General features: G+C 32.7%; 1 protein-coding gene across 1 annotated transcript; it reads left to right on the top strand.

Annotated features, from left to right (window-relative positions):
• Positions 19357-23250, top strand: LOC109326324. The gene is made up of 3 exons (XM_019559017.1): positions 19357-19944; positions 22627-22961; positions 23106-23250. The coding sequence occupies exons 1-3, from the start codon at positions 19357-19359 to the stop codon at positions 23209-23211; spliced, it is 1029 nt and encodes a 342-aa protein (XP_019414562.1). The 3' UTR covers positions 23212-23250.

Consider the following 24587-nt stretch of genomic DNA (forward strand, 5'->3'; position numbering starts at 1 on the left):
GGTCCTTGAAAGTTATTGAAAGCACATCACGCCCAATGTCCGATAAAGCAAAGATTTCGAATTAAGAATATAGGTCAGGTAGTGCCATAACTCGGGAATTTACCTCAAGCTCGGGGTCTTGGAAAGATTGATTGAAAGCACATCAGGCTCGGGTCCTGGAAAGTAAAACTTTTTAATACGAGACTGAAGGTCTGGTCCTACCGGAACTTGGAAATTCACATGAGGCTCTGGGTCCTGGAAATATTGGTTTAAAGCACATTAGGCTCGGGGTCCTGGAAAGCAAAACGTTTTACTACGAGAACGCAGGTCGGGTACAACCAGAACTCAAAAATTCACATCAAGTTATGGGTCCTTGAAAGCAAAGATTTCACATCGAGAATGCATTCTAGGTACCTCAATAACTCAAGAATTAACCTCATGATCATGGTCCATGAATGTTATTGAAAGCACATCAGGCTCAAGGTCCTGGAAAGCAAAGGTTTTAATACGAGAACGCAAGTCAGGTCCTACTGAAACTCGGAAATTCACATCAGGCTCGGGGTCCTAGAAAGATTTATTTACAGCACATCAAGCTCGAGGTCCCAGAAAGCAAAAGTTTTTAATATGAGAATGTAGGTTGGGTACTACCTGATCTCGGAAAATAACATCAAACTCGGGGTCATGGAAAGTTATTGAAAGAACACCAGGCTTAGGGTCTTGGAAAGCAAAGATTTCAAATCAAGAATGTAGGTTGGGTACTACCATAACTCGGGAATTCACCTCCGGCTCGTGGTCCTAGAAAAGTTATTGAAAGCACATCAGGGTCATAGAAAGCAAAGTTTTAACACGACAACACAAGTCGGGTCCTGCGAAACATGGAAATTCACATCAAGTTCATGGTCCTAGAAAGATTGATTTAAAGCACATCAAGTTTGGGGTCGTGGAAAGCAAAAAATTTTAATATGAGAACGTAGGTCGGGTACTACCGGACTCGGAAATTCACATCAGACTCAAGATCTTTGAAAATTATTAATAGCATATCAGGCTCAGGATCTTGGAAAACAAAGATTTCAAATCGAGAATGTAGGTCGGTTACTGCCATAACTCGGGAATTCACCTTAGGCTCGGGGTCCTAGAAAGATTGATTGAAAGCATATTATGCCTGGAGTCCCAGAAAGCAAAACTTTGTAATATGAGAATGCAGGTCGGGTACTACCGAATCTCGGAAATTCACATTAGGCTCGAGGTCCTGGAAAGGGTGATTAAAAGCACATCAGGCTCGGGGTCCTCAAACCAAAAAAAAATTAATACTAGAACACAAGGTGGGTACTGTCGGAACTCAGAAATTCACATAAGGCTCGAGGTCCTAGTAATATTTGAAAACACATCAGGCTCAAGGTCCTAGATAGCAATGATTTTAAAATGAGAACGTCGGTTAGGTACTGTTGGAACTCAAAAATTCACATCAGGCTCAGGATCCTAGAATGATTGATTGAAAGCACATCAGGCTCGGGATCCTGGAAAGAAAGGATTGTAAAACAATATTGCATTGATATGAATGTTTGAGGATATATTGTATGTCATGTTGCCATGCTTTGAATGATGCAAGTGACAACATGTATGTGTAATGAATGCATGCATAGATGTTTTAGATTTTGGTCCAGTGATTTTCTAAAATCAAACAAATTCTTTTTATGGACTGGAATAAAATGTAACCCGAGTCGGACATTGTTAAAAGGGACTATCTGCCACCGTATTTCCACCTTTATAAACTCTCACACACACTTATACATATACATATGTACATATATATATATATACATATGTACATATATATATATACATATAGTTAATGTAACCCATTCTCTTGTGGTTTTCACCTTTCAGTTTTTTTATTATGTACGTGTTTGAAAGATAAACATATATAATTTGTAAAGTGAAAATTATTAATAGCACATCAGGCTCTGGATCTTGGAAAGCAAAGATTTCAAATCGAGAATGTAGGTCATTTACTGCCATAACTCGGGAATTCACCTTAGGCTCGGGGTCCTAGAAAGATTGATTGAAAGAACATTATGCTCGGGGTCCTAGAAAGAAAAACTTTTTAATGTGAGAATGCAGGTCTGGTACTACCGAATCTCGAAAATTCACATTAGGATCGTGGTCCTAGAAAGGGTGATTAAAAGCACATTAGGTTCGGGATCCTCACACCAAAAAATTTTAATACGAGAACACAAGGTGGGTACTGTCGAAACTCAGAAATTCACATTAGGCTCGGGGTCCTAGTAATATTTGAATACACATCAGGCTCAAGGTCCTAGAGAGCAATGATTTTATAATGAGAATGCAGGTTAGGTACTACCGGAACTCGGAAATTCACATTAGGCTTAGGGTCCTAGAATGATTGATTGAAAGCACATCAGGCTCGGGGTCCTGGAAAGTAAGGATTTTAAAACGATAGTGCATTGATATGAATGTTTGAGGATATATTGTATGTCATATTGCCATGCTTTGAATGATGCAAGTGACAACATGTATGTGTAATGAATGCAGGCATAGATGTTTTTTATTGTGATCTCGTGATTTTCTAAAATCAAACAAATTGTTTTTTATGCACTCCACTGAAATGTAACCCGTGTCGGAAATTGTTAAAAGAGACTATCTGCTAGCGCATTTACATCTTTATAAACTCTCACACACGCTTATACATACATATATATATATAGTTAATGTAACCAATTCTCTTGTGGTTTTCACCTTTCAGTGTTTTTATTATGTATGTGTTTGACAGATAAACATATATAATTTGTAAAGTGAAAATTATTAATATCACATCAGGCTCAGGATTTTGGAAAGCAAAGATTTCAAATCGAGAATGTAGGTCGGTTACTGCCATAACTCGGGAATTCACCTTAGGCTCGGGGTCCTAGAAAGATTGATTGAAAGCACATTATGCCTGAGGTCCTGGAAAGGGTGATTAAAAGCACATCAGGCTCGGGGTCCTCAAACCAAAAAAGTTTAATACGAGAACACAAGGTGGATACTGTCGGAACTCAGAAATTCACATTAGGCTCGGGGTCCTACTAATATTTGAATAAACATCAGGCTCAAGGTCCTAGAGAGCAATGATTTTAAAATGAGAACATAGGTTAGGTACTGCCGGAACTCAGAAATTCACATTAGGCTTAGGGTCCTAGAATGATTGATTGAAAGGACATAGGCTCGGGGTCCTAGAAAGTAAGGATTTTAAAACGATAGTGCATTGATATGAATGTTTGAGGATATATTGTATGTCATGTTGCCATGCTTTGAATGATGCAAGTGACAACATGTATGTGTAATGAATGCATGCATAGATGTTTTTTATTGTGATCTCGTAATTTTCTAAAATCAAACAAATTGTTTTTTTTTGACTCAACTAAAATGTAACACATGTCGGACATTGTTAAAAGCGACTATCTGTCAGCGCATTTCCATCCAATCTGCCTCAGTGTCATGTTAAGAATTTATTGGAAGAGTTGGATCGTCCAATAAATTGCCCCAATATCTTTGTCATAGACCTGATGAGAACCTTTCCAAACAGAGGTTGTGACTCCGACTTCAAAAAAACTACCCCAGATTGCATGGTTGAAGATGAGCAATAATGGATTTTCACTTGAGGGTGTTCATTTTTTTCCCTAATTTTTGCCAGAATACCTAGTTTAGGTACGTGTCAGGAATTATCTCTTTTTATTATGATACTAAGTCATCATTGAAGGTTTTTGACTTAGCATTGCTCTCCTTTTCTTAGGTTGCCCTTGCGGGTTTTCAATCTAGCACTCGTTGTATTTTTTCCTTCTTTTTTTTGTTTGTCTCTTTTTTTGACTATTTTTTTGAACACCCTCAAGTTTGACAATCATAAGTGCATGAAAGCATGAGTCACCCTTGAACCTTAAAGGCGAGGACACAAGATCTTGCCTATACTTGGTTGAGAGATTTTGGACTGTCCATGATGGGTAACTTCAGCCTGCCCCAATTATAGATTTCTTGGTACTTTAATTTTAGAAACGAGATCAGCCTCCTTAAACTGCCCAGTTTGGATTGATACCCTTCTTTAATTTCAACTTGTCATATGTTTTCTCCTTTCACAACTCTTTCAAAAGAAATAGTAAAAAATGATTATGCAAATTTGATTGATTTTTTTTGTCTTGAGTGTTGAAGTGGTGGTGGTGGTGATGATAAGATAATGGAATTCAATCCGATAAATTCAAGATGAGATATTTTTATCTAAATTTTATGAAATTTATTAGAGTAAGTGTTTCTCTTCCCTAGTGCATACCTTCGGGAAATTAAATCCTCGATAAGGTCTTTTGAGCTTGTATTTTGGCATGGTTAAGGGTTTCCAAAAAGGGATTTAAAGGCTCAAATAAGTGTCTCCCAAATATCTTTCTATGTTCTCCTTTCTCCATTGTCTTATTTCAACAGTTTTCTGACATGACATTCGACTACTGAAAATTTATTTTGGATTTTTGTGATGGAATGCGTGAAAGTCTAATATTTAGGCGATAATCTTCCTGAGAAGAGTTTGAATTGTTCTTTTTGGCGGTCATTGCAAGTGCATTTTCTTTGTCGTAACTTTTGCTTGACATTATTGAGGATTCTCACCAAGCCTTTTGTATATATTTATTTTTTTGATTTTTTATCATTTTGGATTTTGACCAATGATCGTTTTTATTTGACTTGTTTTGGATTTTCAATCCTCAGATTAGATCGAGAAATAATATAGGTAGAGTGTATTTATCTTTTAATAATTGAATATTAAGGAAAATAGTTGAAAAACTACCCTACCCTATGTTATTGATATTTTGTGGGTATTTTCGAAGAAGTCTCCTTTCATAAAGTCTAAATCTCGAATTGGGTGACTAGGGGGTATCTTCTCAGTGTTTGAGATTTTCAAAGATGCATTGTGTCATTAGAAATTTTTGCCTTAGAATCTGCACCACTTCGGGTCTTACATTTGTATCATCCTCCCTTTTAATTAAACTTTTAAAGTAAATATCTCATACCAATGCATGAATTGATTTGTTTGACTTTTTTTTGGTGAATGATTTTTGTGCTATAAACAAAATTAGGTAAACTTAGGTGGAGTCTCACAAGAGCTTTAATATAGATAATGTGTTGGATATCAGCAAGTCAGAATATACCTAGAAGGGGGGTTGAATAGGTGTCGTGGATCACTTACTCTGTTTTTCCTATATTTTGCGCAAAACTGAAAGTTACTGCACTTAATTGATTAAGTTTGGTATTAATCGATTAACCAGTGTTGGACTTAATCGATTATTTGTGTGGATAATCGATTATCCTGAGTTCTTGCAGAAACTTGATTTTAATGGTTTCTTGCAACGCAAGTCACCGATTACCAATCCTTATACACTTAATTGATTTCAGAGATTACAGAATGATGTTTATACAAATTATAACATGTATCACATAATCAATCAAATAATAAGAATATAATAAGCAAAAATAAATGAGATAGGGTAAGAAAATTGAGCACAAGGAAATTTTTTATCTTGGTTCGTTTGCGGTCCACTGCATGCTATATCCAGGTCTCCCCTTCTGATATTGGGAGATTTTTCTTCTTCACTATTGAAAATTTTTTGATACACACAAACGTCTAATATACGACAAAACTAAGACGCTACTTTCTTGCACTCTACAAGCTTGACAACCTCAGTTTGACCTCTCTATCTCATCTACTAAGATCACCTATCTTTTCATGATTAGGCCACGGCCAAGTATTGCTCGCACCAAGACCTCCTAGTCTTCATGAAGAATAACAAGATCTCTTCTTGAAATGAAGTTACTCACCAAGAGATCACTTTCCTCGATCAATACAAATTTTGAGTTTTCTTGAGTACTAAATACTCGAATATAATAATGTAGACTCAACTATAAAAACACTAAGAAGAATACTCACAAGATTCTATTCTATATGAGAAAATTATGCAAAGGTTTTTACAAAACAAATTTCACAATTTTTAGAAAACATTTTTTTCTTACTTTCTCTTTAAAACTTATCAAGAAAAACAAGAATGAATGTTATGCATGAAAACCCCTAGAGATGCATGCTACAACTTGAAATTCTAAGCCCTGTTCGACATGCCCCTATTCTTTAAACTTTTCTAATGCAATCTATATGACAATGTATGCTCAAAGATCTTCTGGATATGCAAGATATGATGTTATGAACATTATGTCACATGGGCCAGAATTCCAGCATTTATACCAAACATAATGATACTGCTATTAACTGATTATTCATCCATTTAATCAATTAACGGGCTGTTAAAAGTTAGTTTTATGTTACGTCTTAATCGACTATATAGTGTCTTAATCGATTAACACACCAACAACATCAGATTGGTTAGCTACTGTAATTCTGATAATCAATTACACATAATACTTAATTGATTATGCTGATTAAAAATATTTTTATTGATATATAGTAAACTACCTATATGATATGAACATGCTATACATAGTTTTTCAGATATAATACCTTTAATGCATAAGACTGTGGATGTGAATACATGAGCCTACTTATCATATGATATCTATATGTGATGTCTCAATTTTAATCTTGCTTATATTAAAGCTATTGTGAGACTCCACCTAGGTTTACCTAACCAAGACTCCACCTAGTTTTACCTAACCAAGACTCCACCTAGGTTTACCTAACCTAACCTAACCTAGACTCGATATAAAGTAGAACTTACCCTTGAGTCTTTGGCTCGTTATTTGTTGTACGATCTTCGAGCTTACTTGTACATCTATTGTCTTCATCAAAATTTAGGTTTACGTCAATTGTGCAAGTCTTGACTCTTTGCGCTTTCAATTTCCCCCCTTTTTGATGATGACAAACTCTACACAAAATCCTTATTTGATGAGCTTAATGATGATCAACATGTGTTTGCTTAGGTTGGTTAAATGTCAAAGATGTGTTGCTCCCCCTCACTTTATTCTCCGCCTCAACCAAGAAATGAGGTGATTTAAGCAAGAGTAGGTAGCAAACTTACGGAAGCTCAACAACCTGAAACACATCAAACAACAAAATAATTTTTCTCCCCTTTTTGAAATTATCAAAAAGTATAGGAATTAAATGATAATAACTAGTCAAAAGTAAGAAGAGATATACTACTTTGTGAAAAGAAACTATAATTAATCATTAAGTATAGGCTATGATTGATTAACCAATTTTTAGAAGATTGAACAGATGCACAAATCATTGCATTTAATCGATTATCAAAGGCATTTAACCGATTAAACTGACAAAAACAGAATATGAAAAACGTTTGTATGACGAATTCAACATGTATAAACGCAATCATGCATGGAATGATTAATATTTCTAATTTTTTCTAGGTTAAGCATTTATTAATCAAACATATATAGTAAACATGCACGATATGATCAAGATGATCATAAAAACCACAATCCATAAACTATCGACATAATTAAACATAGTTCAACAAAACATGACATAGCGAAATAAAATGAGTATATAGCAAGAGTTAGAAAACATATTACAAGAAAAAGACACAATGCCCAAAATGAAATGAATTACAAGACCCAAAAGATATACTAAGCCACAAAACATAACACCCTAAAGGCTAGACACTCCTAAACTATTCCTAAGGTGGTGAAGGAGGATGTCTTGCTTGCATATGCATGATGTTGTTGCTAGAACGGATGAGGAAGTCTAAGTGGTTGATTTCTTCATTTAACCACTGATTTTGTCTCTCAAACCCCGATTGAATCAAGTTCATCAGAGACTCATAGTGTGTGTCAATACAAGCATTGAGCCTCTCTTCCATGGTGTCCAAATGAGCTATCCCACAAGGTGGTCCTTGAGGCATAGCACCAGCCTCCCCCTGATTTTTAGGAACCTTCTCATCCATAGTAGTTGCAACTTCTTTAATGGATAACTCTAAGTCCACAGTTGTGTTATGATCCTTCTAGTATTTCGAGACATTATCATACTTATATATTCCCATTTTGTGGATTAGATTATCACCAATCAAGTGCTCACGAGAGTTTATTGTGATGATCACCGTATCATATGTATATATTTCTAGATGATCAATGATGCGTGATATGAAGATACCATAAGCAAACAACTTGGTTGAAGAGGTCGAGATACCATACATAACCTTTAGAAATTCCTCAGGCCAGTTAATTATAAGGGGGTTGAATAGGTGTAGCGGTTATCAATTACCGCTTTTCGCACCAAAACTCAGTTCTGGAAAACAACCCAGGTAATTGATTAACCAGTGGGCTTAATCGATTAAAACGTATCAGGAACAGAATTACCGTATTGGCTTCTTGCACAACACCTTACCAACAAACAAGCAGAGATACAGCAGATATTTTTATGCACAATTAACAAGGATATGGCACAGTAGTAGTATGCAAAATATTAGCTTAATACACGAATTAAAACAGCTTGAAATATAAAAGAGATTGATAGAGAACAACTTGCACAATAGGATTTTTATCCTGGTTCGTTTGCGGGTCCACTTGTAAACTACATCCAGGCCTCCCCTTCCGATCTTGGGAGATTTTCCTCTTCACTAAATTGAAAACCTTGTATTGTTACATACACCAATTCAATTACAAGACTCAAACGCTCCTTTCTTGGAACCCAAAGAACTTCGACACCCTTGGTTTGACCTTTCCAAAAACCGCCTCTCAAGAAAACATTTCTTACCGTGATTCTGCCTCAGCCAAGGTATCGCTCTTTATCCCAAGACCTCCAAGTCTTCGTGAAGAACACCTTACCTAACCGCAGCTAGGATTTTCCTAATCCTTGAATTCAATGCTTTGAGTTATGAATGAGTACTTAATACTCGAATTTTACAATAATGAAAACTCAATGATTAACCCACACTCAAGTAACACAAGCCATCATGAATGTATGCGAGTTAATACAAATACAGATAATGCAGAATCTTTCTCGAAAATCTCTAGACAGAATGCACGAACATGTAAGAAACAATGAATGAGAGTTAGCACATTAAAACTACATGTAATACATCATGAACAATATCAACTAAGTATGTTAATCTCTCTTTCTCACACATGCATCTCTCTTCTACCTAAATGCAGCAAATCACGTAAACAATATAATCTCAAATAGTTTCTAACAATGATATGCAATGTTGTACGTTTCTGCAATTTACCAGAATTTATACAAAACGGATTCGGCTCCACAAACCGTTATTTTCAGTTACGTAGTTAAAACAGAAAACAGACACGTTAATCAATTAAGACTCCATGTTAATCGATTAACCAGCAATTATGTTATGCCTAATATGCACATATAACATGTATGATTAATGCATGAACACATAGTAAACTAGATGATAGGCCTCATGAATAATATTAATGGCTTGTGAGACTTGTATCTAGGTTTACCTACCTTAGACTCAGTAACTAAGGCACACATCTCATACTATTTAGAAATATAACTCTATTGATATAACCTAGTCTAGATATGACCCTTGAGATCTAGTCATGTTGTTTGTTGAGTCATCTTCAAGCTTTTACTAAATCCTTGTCTTCATCAAAACATCGGCAAAACATTGCTAGTGCAATCCTTCACACTTTGCACTTTCACTGCCATCTTTCAGGTATTGGAATTGTTTAATCGATTTAGGGTGATTTTGGGCTAGGGTTTTAAATTGGGGAAAATTCTAGGTTTTCGAATTTATTTTGAGTTAGGGGCTAGTTGATGACTAACTAGGCTTGATAGGGCTCGGTTTGGATTGATATATGATTTGCATAGATCAATTTCACCAATTGATTGAAGAAGGGTAGGAATTTAGGATTTGAAAAAGCTGTTCCAAATGCATAATGAATCCGTTATACCTTACTTCCGTTAATCGATTAAAGCACTCGTTAGTCGATTAAGACCTATTAAAGTCTTAAGCAGTTGAGTCGAGTTAATCAATTAAAGGAAGACTTAATAGATTGAAGATAAATATTTTCAAAAAGCTTAAGCTACTAGAACTCAATTTAATCGATTATAACCCATGGTAATCGAATAAAATCAGTAAAATTACATAATAAAGTATGTTTTTTGAGATTGACAAGGCATACTAAGACACTTAACCTAAAAATCTATTCTAGATAGAGTTAAACATTTTTAGCACATAAATATGTAATCATGAACACAATTTTTTAAGCATAATGGAAGTATACATTCAACATATATCACATAGATAAGCATAATGATCATGCAAAGGCACCACAATGCCATTAACCGAACTAGTTAAGATATTGTTCATCAATAATTCCAAGCTCTCTACTAAGAACAAAGAATGAATCCTATTGAAGGGGCTTGGTGAAAATATCTGCTAGTTGTTTAATGGTTTCAATAAATTCAAGCAAACAATCACCTTTTTGAATATGATCACACAAGAAATGATGTCTTATTTCTATATGCTTAGTTCTAGAATGCAAGACGAGATTCTTGGATAGGTTTATGGCCCTTCTATTGTCGCATTTAATCAGTATCTTTTCTAACTTGAGACCGAAATCCATAAGTTGTTGCTTCATCCAAAGGATTTGAGCGCAACACATACTAGTGGAAATGTACTCCACTTCGGCAGTGGATAAAGCAACATAAGCTTGCTTTTTGCTATGCCATGACACTAAGGAGCTGCCTAATAGGTGGCAAGTTCCACTAGTGCTTTTCCGATCCAATTTACACCCAGCGAAATCATAATCAGAATATCCTACCAAGGATAGTGAGGCATGCCTAGGATACCACAATCTCATATTAACGGTTCCCTTTAAATATCTTATGATTTGTTTAACAGAATTAAAGTGCAATTATTTAGGTATAGATTGATATCTCACATACATGCAAACACTAAACATAATATCAGGGCAACTTGCAGCTAAATACAATAGAAAGCCTATCATGTCGCAATATTTAGTTACCTCTACTACTTTTCCTTTTTCATCTTTGTCTAAGTAGCATGAGGTCCTGATGATCCTCGTTGACTTCTTAGTCATCTTGAGCCTCTTTGTTCTTTTCCAAGTCCTTAGTGTATCTTCTTCCAAAGCACTTGTAACATTATCAGACAAAACCTTTATCTTCTCTTTTGAAGAAGATTAATCAAAATGAACATGGATCGATTCTTCTACGATCATAGTATATTTATTAAAAACTCTAAATGCCTTACTTAATTTACTTGAACATTGAGTGACAGATCCAGACCTTTTTATTGATCACTCATCATATGCCTCGAACATTCAATATCTAGATATGAGTCTTGTCCTTGTGTCTGATGGCATACCTGCAAAACAATTTACTTGGTTTGTTTGGGTACCCAAACTATATTGGGTCCCTTTTTGTTAGTAACCAAATGACATTGTCCCTTTTTCATCCAAACATAAGTACCAGTAGGCATACCGTACTTTCTAATATAACATGCAATGGAGGTATGGCCATGAGTGCCGCAATAGAAACATGTAGGCATGCGAATATATGACATTTTATGAGTATGGACTACAAGTCTCCTATATGGCATTTTCTTATTAGTTGCGGGTTTATATCCTATTCCCATATGGTTACCAGCATTTCTAGATTCAGCAAGTAATATGGCTAGATTAACTTTATTGTATGTAAGCTTTGCGAGTTTTTATTTTAAATTTGAATTCTCAGTTTGCAAAGTCTCGCATACAACAGGTTGACATAAATTATTTCTAGAGCAATCACATGAGCTACAAGAGTGGATTAAATCAAGAGTTTCATTTTCAAATTTTAGTTCATCCAACTCTTTTTGAATTTTAATGATTTGTTGTTCATGCAATAGGATTACCCATTTTCTATCTACACTAATCCTAGCAAGATTTTTCAATTCCTCATGCAATTCAACAAATGCATTATAAAATTCATCATATGTAGGGGAGTCATCAGAAAAAAGATGAAGTGATAGAGTATACCTCATTCACATCATCCTAACCACTCAAGCTACAAGCATCATGCGTTTTTACCATTAAGCGTAGTTTCGCAGACTCCGCCTCATCAGATGTACTCGATAACGATTCCTCCTCGGGAGCATCCCATATGATGTATGCTCTCTTTGATTTGAAGTCTCAAGGAGTTCTCTTCTCAGATTCAACCTTTTTTAGGTAGGTCGGCCATTTTAACCTCATATGTCCAGCCTCTCTGCATTCGTGGCCAATGAAGCGCTCTTTTGAGTTCTTGCCTTTCTTGGTTGATTCTCGCGCTTCTTTCTTTTGGAAACTCTTGAATCCTCCTCTTTTATTCAAGAATTTACCAAATTTTCGTACCAGGAGATTCATGGTTTCCTCATCCAGATTGGAGTCAAATCGTCATCCTCTTTATCTTCTTAATATGTTGAAGTTGTTGCCTTGAGAGAGATACCTTTCATTTTCCCATCTGAATCCTCATTCATCGTCAACCGCCCTAACTCCATCTCGTGTTCTTGGAGTTTTCCAAATAATGTAGCTAAAGGCATGTAATCCAAATCTTTTGACTCTATAATTGCGGTTACTTTCGGTTGCAATTTCCTATCAAAACAACGCAAAACTTTGTTAGTTAATTCTCCTTTACCAAAAGATTTATCAACGACAACTAAATGGTTAATAATGTGAGTAAATCGTTATTTCATTTCACTAATAGATTCATTTGATGACATGCGAAATAACTCGTACTCATGTGTTAGCGCATTTAGTCGAGCATGCTTAACCTCGCTCGTGGCTTCATAGGTCACTTGTAAAGTGTCCCACATTTATTTCGCATTTTGACACTAATAAACCCTAAAGAATTCATCATATGATAGGGTCGATGTGATAATGTTTTTAGCTCGAAGGTTATGCTGAACCTTTCTACGTTCATCATCGGTCCAAAGACTTTTCGATTTTTCTTTGGGTTCATCGTCCACCAAATGGAGTGGAACGAAAGGACCATTGACCATAAATTCCCAAATGTCTATGTCAATCGCTTCAATGAAGATCTTCATGCGCACCTTCTAGTAGGCATACCCCTCGCCATTGAAAATCGGAGGGACGTTGATGGATGCGCCATCACCGCCAAAAGGGTTTGTGGAACCCATCGTATTATCTTCTAGGATCGAAAGAATATGTGGTCAAGCAAGCACTTTCGTACTAGCTCTGATATCACTTGTTGGGTAACAACAGGTCAAAATACACCAAGAAGGGGGGTTGAATAGGTGTCACAGATCACTTACTCCGCTTTTCCTATATTTTGCGCAAAACAGAAAGTTACTGCACTTAATTGATTAAGTTTGGTATTAATTGATTAACCAGTGCTGGACTTAATCGATTATTCATGCAGATAATCGATCATCTTGAGTTCTTGCATAAACTTGATTTAATGGTTTCTTGGAACGCAAGTCACAGATTACTAATCATGATACACTTAATTGATTTTAGAGATTACAGAATGATGCTTATATAGATTATAAGATGTGTCATAGAATCAATCAAATAACAAGAATATAATAAGCAAAAGTAAATGAGATATGGGAAGAAAATTGTGCACGAAGAAATTTTTATCATGGTTCGTTTGGGTCCACCACAAACTACATCCATACCTCTCCTTCTAATCTTGGAAGATTTTTCTTCTTCAATATTGAAAAATGTTTGATGTGCACAAACTTCTAATATACGACAAAACTAAGACGCTACTTTCTTGGACTCTACAAGCTTGACAACCTCAGTTTGACCTCTCTATCTCGCCTACTAATATCGCCTATCTTTACTTGATTAGGCCCCAGCCAAGTATCGCTCGCACCAAGACCTTCTAGTCTTCGTGAAGAATAACAAGATCTCTTCTTGAAATGAAGTTACTCACTAAGAGATCATTTTCCTCGATCAATATATATTTTGAGTTTTCTTGAGTACTGAATATTCAAATATAACAATGTAAACTCAACTCTAAAATCACTAAGCAGAATACTCACAAGAACCTATTCTATATGAAAAAATTATGCAAAGGTTTTCACAAAACAGATTTCACAATTTTTAGAAAACATATTTTTCTTACTTTCACTTTAAAACTTATCAAGATAAACAAGAACGAATGTTATGCATGAAAAGCCCTAGAAATGCATGCTACAACTTGAAATTCTAAACCCTACTCGACATGCCCTTATTCTCTAAACTTTTCTAATGTAATCTATATGACAATGGATGCTCAACGATTTTCTGGATATACAAGATATGATGTTATGAACATTATGCCACATGGACCATAATTCCAGCATTTATACCAAACATATTGATGTTGCTATCAGTCGATGATTCATCCACTTAATTGATTAACGGACTATTAAAAGTTAGTTTTATGTTATGTCTTAATTGATTATACAATGTCTTAATCGATTAACACACCAACATCGTCAGATTGGTTAGCTACTGTAATTCTGATAATCGATTACACATAATACTTACTCGATTATGCTAATTAAAAATATTTTTCTTGATGTAAGGTAAACTACCTATATGATATGAACATGCTATATATAGTTTTTCAAATATAATACATTTAATGCATAAGACTATGTATATGAATGCATGAGTCTACTTATCACATGATATCTAGATGTGATGCCTCAATTTTAATCTTGTTTATATTAAAGCTCTTGTGAGACTCCACCTAGGTTTACCTATCCTAGACTCGGTCTAAGGCAAACATCTTAAGACTTCTAATAAAAGTAAAACTTACAACGTTGAGTCTTCAACTTGTTGTTTGTTGTAAGACCTTCAAGCTTACTTGTATGTCCATTGTCTTCATCAAAACTTAGGTTAACATTAAATGTGCAAGTCTTAACTCTTTGTTCTTTCATAATGAATATAAGGAAAGTTAAAGACAGAATCACTTTTTAAAAGTGATAATCTATGAGTCTTTTAAATATTACTTCTCAAATTTTCAGTGGCAACATGCACAAAATCAAATCTGGTTCATTAATATTGCTAATAATGTGTTTCTTGTAATATCTTCATGAGAGACTTAGAGAATGAATTTTGAAAGTAACTTCTAATCTTAGCCCTCGATTTTAATTCGATGGCTAAACATTATTTCTCTCACTCTTATATAATTTTGTCTTTCTATATATATATATTATAATTTTTTACATCAAAATTAAATTATTTCAACTCTTATAATATCAATATTTTTTATATATTTAATCAAACTAATCTATAGTGAAAAATTGTATGTGTACATCAAAATTAAATTTTTCAAAATCGAAAGTTCCTATTATGTATGTATCAGATTTCACAAAAAATTAATATGGTTTAATAATTCATTTATATGAATTAAAACTAATATAATATGTTCTTTAACATTTATGAAAATTGAAATTATCTACATAGTTATTGATGTTCAAATATTCTCAAATTTGATATAAATGATTTAGATGATATATAATTATTAATTAATGGATTGATAGGCAAAATTTATATTTTATACAAAATTTGAAGATGTAAAAGTTTATATAATTAATATTAAAGAGTAAATATATTCATCCATGTCATAGACTTGGTGAATGCATAAACATGAAAAAATCAAGAAGGAATTAGCCCAATGATGTAAGACTATTGATTAAAAAAAGTACAAGATTTAATTCCTAAAATGCATTAAAAAATATAAGCATTAAAAGTTAAATAAATGAGTGTACGCTTTATTTCCAAAAAGAAAAACAGGAAAAAATATTCATCATTCAATTGATTTTGCCTATGAAATTTGATTAAAGTTAATAATTGAAACATTAGAAGATAACTAAACAACATTATTTTAACTAATAATCCTTTTTTGAAATAGAAATAATATATTCAAGGAATGTATTTTATTTTTTGAAGTGTAAGGAATGTATTCAGTTCATTATCCAGCAGGTTGGATTTTGAATTAATTGAAAAAGATTTAAAACACCGCTAATAAAAAATTAATATTAAATTAACCCATTTTAAATATTTTCTGATAATATTCAAATATCAATAAATTAAATAATAAATTATATATCATAATTAATAAAATAAGTGACGACTAATATTGATTTATTTTTTAATTACATTGAAAATACATATATATGATTGACTGTATTTTTTAAGTATATTCAAAATACATATATATTATTGATTATATTTTTTAATTACATTGAAAATACATATATATATTAAACACATCAAATAATACATCAAACTCTAGATGATATCTCTAAGGAATGAACTCAATTTATTATTCAAATGATTTTATTTTTGAATTAAGTAATTGAAGCAGTAAGGCGTAAAAATGGTTTGATTTGATTAATGGTATTAGGGAGGAACTCTAAATGACTAGGGATGGCAACGGGTACGGGCGGGCACGGGTAGTAGCTACCCGCTACCCGTTTTAAAATAGAATAGTAATACTCATACCCGCCGGTACCCGTACGGGTACCCGTGAGCGGGTATTTGCGGATAGTTCTGGGTACCCGCGGGTAGAACGGGTACCCGCGGGTTTCCTCTATTATAAATAATTCTTAAATTTTTTACTTCTATTGTGTTTCAAATAACATGAAACTTAATTATTTTTGTACCTTTTGATTAAATATTTTGCTAAAATGCTAAATTTATTGGTTGTTTCCATTTGTGTGATTTTTTGTTCTCATTTTTTAACAAAAAATATATATTTTCCTTGTAAAACATGTGTGTTTCTATACTTTCTATACATGTAATAATATTTGTAGGGTGTTTCACCACCAAACTCATTAAAATATGTAAACAAAGTAAAAGAAAAAATATACATAGTGTAATAAATGTTAGAATAATGTATTTTTTATTTTAATTAAATATAATATATTAATCATCTAAATAATGGGTACCCGCGGGTACGGGTACCATAATACCTGTACCTGCCCGTATGTACTACGGGTATTTTTAAAAACCCGTTTATAATACCCGTGGGTACCCGTTTGTGACCCGTACCCGTGCCCGTACGGGTTTTACCCGCGGGTACCCACGGGTACGGGTTTTTTTGCCATCCCTATGAATGACTCTTGATGACATGTCATCATTTACATTCTTCTAATGCTTTCGTAAAGATATATAAGTTTGAAAAATATTAATAAAAATTGGACAGTCTAGTAGGAAAATGGAATTAGAAAATATTCAATATATTCAATTGACTGGATTTTGAAGTAATAATTGATTGAACGCTTTGACGGAAAATTAATCGTAAATTAATATTTTCTAATTAATTAATCATTATCTGAAAGATGGTAATACAATTAATGAACGTATTCATTTCATTTTTCTGTTTTGATCCGCCGTAAAATCTACATTTAGTAGGTCACTGAAAAAATAATATTCTCATATCAATTAAACTTCGTAATTTATGACTATTGGTGAAGAATTTATATGATGAATATGGAGATATTAAAAAAATATATATAGAAATAATTTAATTTTAGAAATTGATAGATTATTTCCCGCAAAAGCAATAATTTTATGAAAAAAATAGAGAAATTAAAAGTTAAAATAATATAATCAGAATTTGAGATATAATTTAATACAACATATCCTTTTTCATAACGTTATTCCCATAAAATCAATCATTTTTCTCTATTTCACTCACTATACCCACAAAAATCAAGTTGAGGGGCCATATATTTGGCTCCAATTGATCAAAGGTCCTAATTATGGAGCTCATACTTTACATAATCAATCACTTTGAAATTGATGGAATTCTGCTCATAGAATAATATTTTAAATAAGGGTTTGTGAAACTTCTAAAAGAGGTTTCAAATAATAGTGACCCATTAGTCATTGATTAAGCTACAGTGATGTTCCAAAAAAAATTGACATATAATAATTATGAGCATCTAGAAACCTAAAACAAAATATTAAAAAAGGGGCATGTATTCAACATGATGTAGGAGGCTCACACAACATTTGTGTTGGCCAGCTGTTTGATATTTGTTTTTTAGAAAAAAAATGTATGCACATTGAATGAATTTATTGTCATTGACTATTTAAAAAATAATATTAATGAATGTAGATAATATATTGACAAATATATAAATCTTTACACTTACATTATATAAATATTATATTCCTTGTTTTATGAATCTTAGTTATATTAAATCATCCATTTACTTGTGTGCACTTTTTCTTTACTAGATTTGCATTCTCTATATCTTTGAAACCAGAGTGGCTATAATAACCCTTGTGTTTCTTGCTTTTGGGGTAGTAATTGGAGTTGCAAGTGATCCAAACATAATAAACCAACCAGGTGACACTGCAGAGAATCACACATTATTATTTTTATTTGCTAAATTGTTGATGACTTTTTATTTTTTTTTTGTGCATCTTCTGCTTTATTATATCTTGGTTTGTGTGATCAATATGTTATATGCATTGGCGTACATGGTTCTTTGGGGTAGTTTATAAATTATTTATTTTGAAATATAGGAGACACCATAAAATCTCATTAAGGATTGTAACTTATAAATGTCTATTGGGAGAAATTCATTCACGTTTGAGGTAAGATTACATAAACATAGAGTGAGTTGGAATTTTGAGTTGTGACTTTGCTGCAGCCTCATTCCTCTTTCATTGGTGATATGATTTTTGGGAAATTTTATATGGAGAAAAACTTGTATGAAAATGTACACAACACGTCATATTTAGAGATAAATGTATCTATGTTTTTGCTGCTATTATTTAAGACTAAATTTAATTAGAATTAAACTTGTAATGTGTTTTGAAGATCTTATTTGTTATATCTACATACATATATCTTTCTTACAAGTGTACTATTTCTATATCTTTATCACCCAAGTAAATTATGGAATTTGGGCCGTCTTTTCTTGCTTTCTGTTAAAAGATATCATATCTTGACCATTCTGTTTGAAAATTCACTTCATATTCTCCTATTATGCTTTGTTTTTTGTACTCAAATGTTTCAATTTGTTCATGTAGTATTTTCCTTCATCCATTGTAAGTTAATGGTATTTTATACAAGTTGAATTTTGGAGGACGCGCAATAAGATAGCTCTGAAATCTTTTTTTTCCTATCATTTTCTTCTATAATTTAACTCACAAGAGTAATTAATGAAAAGAAGAGGCTTGAGAGTCATTGACACTCATTTTTCCATCATTTCCCTGTAAAATCTAACTCACAAACTGATGAAATATGTATGGTGAACATGTATTTTGTTAGTACTTGCATATTTCTACATGATATGTGAACCATTGTTTCCTATTTAATTCTAACAAGCAACCCTTGCAATAATTCTTCCAAATTCAATGACAAGTGATAATAACTCTAATGACATGTGAATTTCAAATGTAGATAGCATGAAAAATACACAATTATTCCATCGTAGAAGTCAAGAGCATATGGAATTTGTACATGACACATTGGAGGGTAATAGTTTTATGATCAGGGAAGTGCCAATACATGTTCCAATACATGATGGGTCATTTAATGTAGGGCAATGTGTAACTCCTTGTGAAGAGTTTAGAAGAGAAAATGATTTTTCTTCAACAATGAATATCATGGACCATGATATGCCTGAGATGGTTGTTTTTATTCAAGAGGATAATGATGAGTCCATTAAGGATATAACTGTTGATAAGGGTCAGTCACAAGAAGGAAAATGCATATTAGAAGATTGTGAGTTTCATCATAATATAATACCATGTTTGTTTGACCCCAACATGAATAGAAGTAGTGGTTCAAATCTACAAACTACGGAGATAATGTCTCCAAATTCAAATGGATCAAAATATGTCTCTCAAAGTCCTTTCATTAAGGATGGAATGAAAAATTATGACTGTGACTACATAGAGTTGATGTTGGAAGCTGAAGTGGACATTGATTCAAGAGAAGAGGGTTCAACTAATTATGCCAGAAAGGAAATTTCATCACAGACATGTAGAGAGGTGAGACATTTTTATCTCATGCTTGTACATTTTATTTCTTTGGATAGAGATTAATAATACTTTATAATTAGAATAATAGCATCCTGAATTTGATTTATTTCATAAAAGAAGTTAGATTTTTAATCCTAACACAACAAGTAATGTTTATATATTTTATGAGTAAATACTCATTTCAGTCTCTCATGTTTTTCGATCTTACATATTTGTTTTTATGTAATACCAAAATATTTCATCATCCTATAAGTAAAGAATTAATCATTTTTGGGGTGTGTGGATGTCTTTTCTAATAAGTGTCATTCTCATGAATCAAATTTTTGACCTTTTGATTTTTTTTTTTTTTTTGTAGATTGTTGTTTTCTTTTTAAATCATGCATAAAGAGATGTATTATCATTTCTTCTCTTTTATTTGTAAGTTCCTATAATAGACTGGAAAAGCAAAATTAGAATCTAATTCTCAATAGCCCAAGATTTATTCTATTCGTAATAGTGATCAAGATAAACAATATGGATTAATTAAGTGATAATCTGGATTTTCTTCACATTGTCATGAAAAAATCATGGATGCTTAATTATAAGCTTTTGTGTTAGTCTAATTATAAACCACTAATTTTTCAGAAGGAATGAGATTCACTTACTTCACATCTTAGCCGTCAATTCTAGGAAAATCTAATGATTTAGATCTACATCTTTGAATTTTCCTAAAATTGATAGATAAAACGTAGAGTAAGTTTAAAATCTTACTCTTAGAATAAGTGGATCTCACTCTTTTGATAAAATCACTTTTGCTATTTTTAACATTACCATATCAAACTCTGTCAAGTCGTGGATTTTGTAAAGATTGTTTCCCTTTTGTCCTTATGTAAATTCAAGTGTTTGAACTTTTAGCAAGTGATAAAAGCTAGTTAATACATTTTTTTTAATGAAGTAAGCAGTCCCTTCAGTTTTATGTTTTGATTGATTGTTATCAAACCATTTGCTCCTTTCATTGTTATTAAAATTATAATAGAGGTATAGAAAAAAGAAAATGATCAGTGAATTATAATGATAATATTATGAATGATTGTGATCTAAAAGACAATATTTACCTTTATTCATACTAATAATAGATTTTTAATTAAATAATCAAAAAAATCATAAAAGATAATATAAAGTAATCTCAATCCTAAAAAATATTCTAAGATATATTCTAAACAACTTCAAGATATAATGATACATATTATCTATATATATATATATATATATATATAATCTAAATATTCTATATAAGGTAATTTAAAATATTTTAATATACTTTTATAGATTCTAATACTCCCCCAAGCTAAAGTGTATTAAGCTTTAAGCTTGTTACAAATAATCTCTTTTTAAAAGGACGGTAATCATAATAATTATATGGACTCCGACAAACATAGTTCCAAGAAGTTGCAAGCGTTGACGAAATCTGCAATGAAGATGATGGAACGATAATTGCAACAAAAGTGGTCTAAGGTAGATGGAACAAATGCTCTAAGAAATTGAAGAAGATGAAGACAACAATGTTTAATCATTCATGACAGAAGTTACCTTCAAGCTTAAACATAGTACATAGAAGTAAACAATGCATAATCTTCTATGGAAGAAGCTATCTCCAAGCTTAAGCCCTACATACAGAAGCAAGTAACGTTTAATCATTCATGACAAAAGTTATCTTCAAAGTTAACTATCATGGGCAAAAGCAAATAACACTTAATAGTGAAAATTAAAGCTTTAACAAAAGTGTGCACCGGCAAAAATATATTCATAATAGGGAGAAAAAACCGACTTGCTAAAGAGGGAGGCTAAAAGGATGATAAATGATCACAAGGATGTAATAATCAGAAAACCTACCGGCAAAAATATAACAAGTCTAAGCTTTCCTCAAGGTAGATACTATGGCTATGGTTTCATGTTAAGGTTTCATATGAAAATCAATTGACAATTAAAGGAGTAGTCCAATAGGTATTTAAATCATGTCTATGAGAATGAGGCAGACGATATGTGTTTTACTTCCCAACATGTCCCCTCCACATAAGCTTATCGGACCAGCTGAAGAGTTACATTTGACCCGTAATTAATGAACATCTTTTAGTTCATGACAACCAGAAAAAACTTGAACTCCGACTTAGATACCATGTTGAAATTACAAGGTTTAGGTATAGAATGAGAAATATAAATTCTCAAAATAGTAAATTGTATTGGTAGTAATAAATTATATTATAATACTTACTCATATTTAGACTGCTACTAGACTTCTAATTATATAAAGAAGCAAATCATAAAAAATAAAATAAAAAAATTTTAATCTTAAAAAGATCTTTAAAGATATATTCTAAATAAATCTAACATATAATCATCATAATATGAGATATTATTTTTATATCTATGTCTCGTCTATATATTCTTTATAATATAATTAAGATATTCTAAAATATTTTTATATAGTCAAATATATTGTATCACATTACAATTGTGGTGGGACATGAAATACAATGATACATTGTCATACTAGAGCCCAACTATATAAGGTCACATCAAATTCATAATATTTTTTTATCACAAAAAATTTATAACCACAATTGTGACCACATTCGTAATTACAACCACAATTTAAAACACAACTGATATACTTATGTGAATTTGTAACCATTTTGTTGTTTCAATTTTTAGGTTTTCAGAAAGGAACCAGACATTTCAAGATCTATCAAGAATGGGCAAATAAATTCATATTTAGGATCAATTGACAGCATAGTGGATTTTGCACATTGTGCAGACTATCTTCAAGTTACTGATGGTACAAACATGTCTATGCCTAAGATGGGGAACCCACAAAATCTAACAAGTTCAGGAACAAGTCAAGTAGATTATCCTGAAAATACTTCTTCATGTGTTATTTGTCCTATAGCTACTCCTACATCATATATTGGTCATGCAAAAACATCTAGCGGAGCTTCTCTTCAATCTGATGACAGCACAAGCAGTACGCATTCATTTGCTTTTCCAATGTAAATTCCTCTTTATGAATTTTTATCAAAAATAATGCAATGCATTAAGTTATTGTGACAATCTTCTTTATTTATGCATTAAGTTTTATCTTAGACATTAAATAATCATTGGCTTAACTAATTTGGGTAGTTTATGAATTACAGATTACAAGCAGAATGGGATGGAAGCCCAGTGAGAATGATGGAAGCTGATAAAAGCCAATCTAGAAAGAAATTGTGGAAGAAATGGTTTCTCTACTGCTGCAGCTAAACTTCTGCACTTATTGTGATTACCAGAAATTGTCTTTTACCCATAGCCACAGAAATTAATGAAAAAAAATATGTTATCATTGAAGAAAAACTCTGATGTTCGGCTTGGAATTTGAAGTATAATGTATATGAATCTGGAGAAAAAAAATAGATGTTCATTCATTGATTGAGCATAAAATTAGTCATCATATTTAATGGTCTATTTTAATAAATTTTACAGTAGAAAAACTCCTCCATTATTATTTTGAGATGGGGTGAGGAGGTTTATCAAATTATATGTGGCATGCAAATATTTTATTTGCCATACTACCATGTTTAACCTTCATTGTGATAAGTGTGATACTATCAAATATTATTTCATTTACATATTAATGTCTCACTAGTTAAGCAATTAATATTTGTACGTATTGGTTTATATTTGTCATATTCGTTTTTTTTATCTTAAACCGTTTTTGCTAAGCTAGCTTTTATACCTATTTAAACTTAGATGTTGGAGGACTTTGTACCATTCGGGCTGAGGTGCTCTTTCTTATTAAGCTCTTACGCTTATTTAAACTCAGATCTTGGAGAACGTGTATACCTTTCTGGTCTAGGTAGCTTTTGTTGAGCTACCTCACATTTGAGTTGAGATGTAGTCATCTTTGGGTTGAGGTTGCATTTTTTGATCTATTGTTAAGATTGACCCTAATAAGCATAAACCATTGTGTGTATGAGTATGTATGCATGGGCGTGTGCTCATGCGCGTGGGTGTGTGTGCTTGTTGGTGCATATGTGTTGTTTGCGTAGCTCACAACAATTTTGAATGACACGAAATAACACTTATTGGTTGTGTCAGGATCAGACTGCTCTATTTAAGATGTTTCTAGTACTGTTAAGATTGTGCAAGCAGACTATCAACAACATCGTCCACAGGATAAAACAACACACTTTGTTATACGATGTCTTACTACACTATAAGAATCACTCTCAAATACACCCATAATATGATACCAGTGTCAATCTTGAATTCATATAGTGTGATTACTTGTGTCAATTCTTTTCCCACAATACTGACTACTAGTGTCACTTCTCGAAATTCCCACTTTGGCTGCATGTGCCAATTTTCAAGTGTCATGAAAAGAAAGGGGGAGAAGGTTGCCGGAAATGCGTCAGTGGAATTTTATGAGGCAGAAAGAAAAATTCCAGGAACATTTGTTAGACTGGTGCGAGTTATAATGAGGAGAATAGACCTCTATTTATAGCCTGAGGCCTCCAATGGCTCCCTCATCCAACGACCATAGTGGGTGGTACGACAGTGGAAAATTTTACCACTCAACGACTCTATCATTATGGCCGAGATATTCTCCTCCAACGATTCTATCATTTTACCACTCAATC

This window comes from Lupinus angustifolius, chromosome LG14 (assembly GCF_001865875.1).
Source record: "Lupinus angustifolius cultivar Tanjil chromosome LG14, LupAngTanjil_v1.0, whole genome shotgun sequence".
In the NCBI taxonomy this organism is placed as follows: Eukaryota; Viridiplantae; Streptophyta; class Magnoliopsida; order Fabales; family Fabaceae; genus Lupinus; species Lupinus angustifolius.

What these genes read in the sequence shown, in the direction of transcription:
- LOC109326324 (XM_019559017.1), top strand. Translation starts at nt 19,357, where the DNA reads ATGAAAAATACACAATTATTCCATCGTAGAAGTCAAGAGCATATGGAA. An exon ending in CATCACAGACATGTAGAGAG is followed by an intron (nt 19,945 to 22,626) that starts GTGAGACATTTT and finishes TTCAATTTTTAG; the next exon opens with GTTTTCAGAAAGGAACCAGA. An exon ending in CATTCATTTGCTTTTCCAAT is followed by an intron (nt 22,962 to 23,105) that starts GTAAATTCCTCT and finishes TATGAATTACAG; the next exon opens with ATTACAAGCAGAATGGGATG.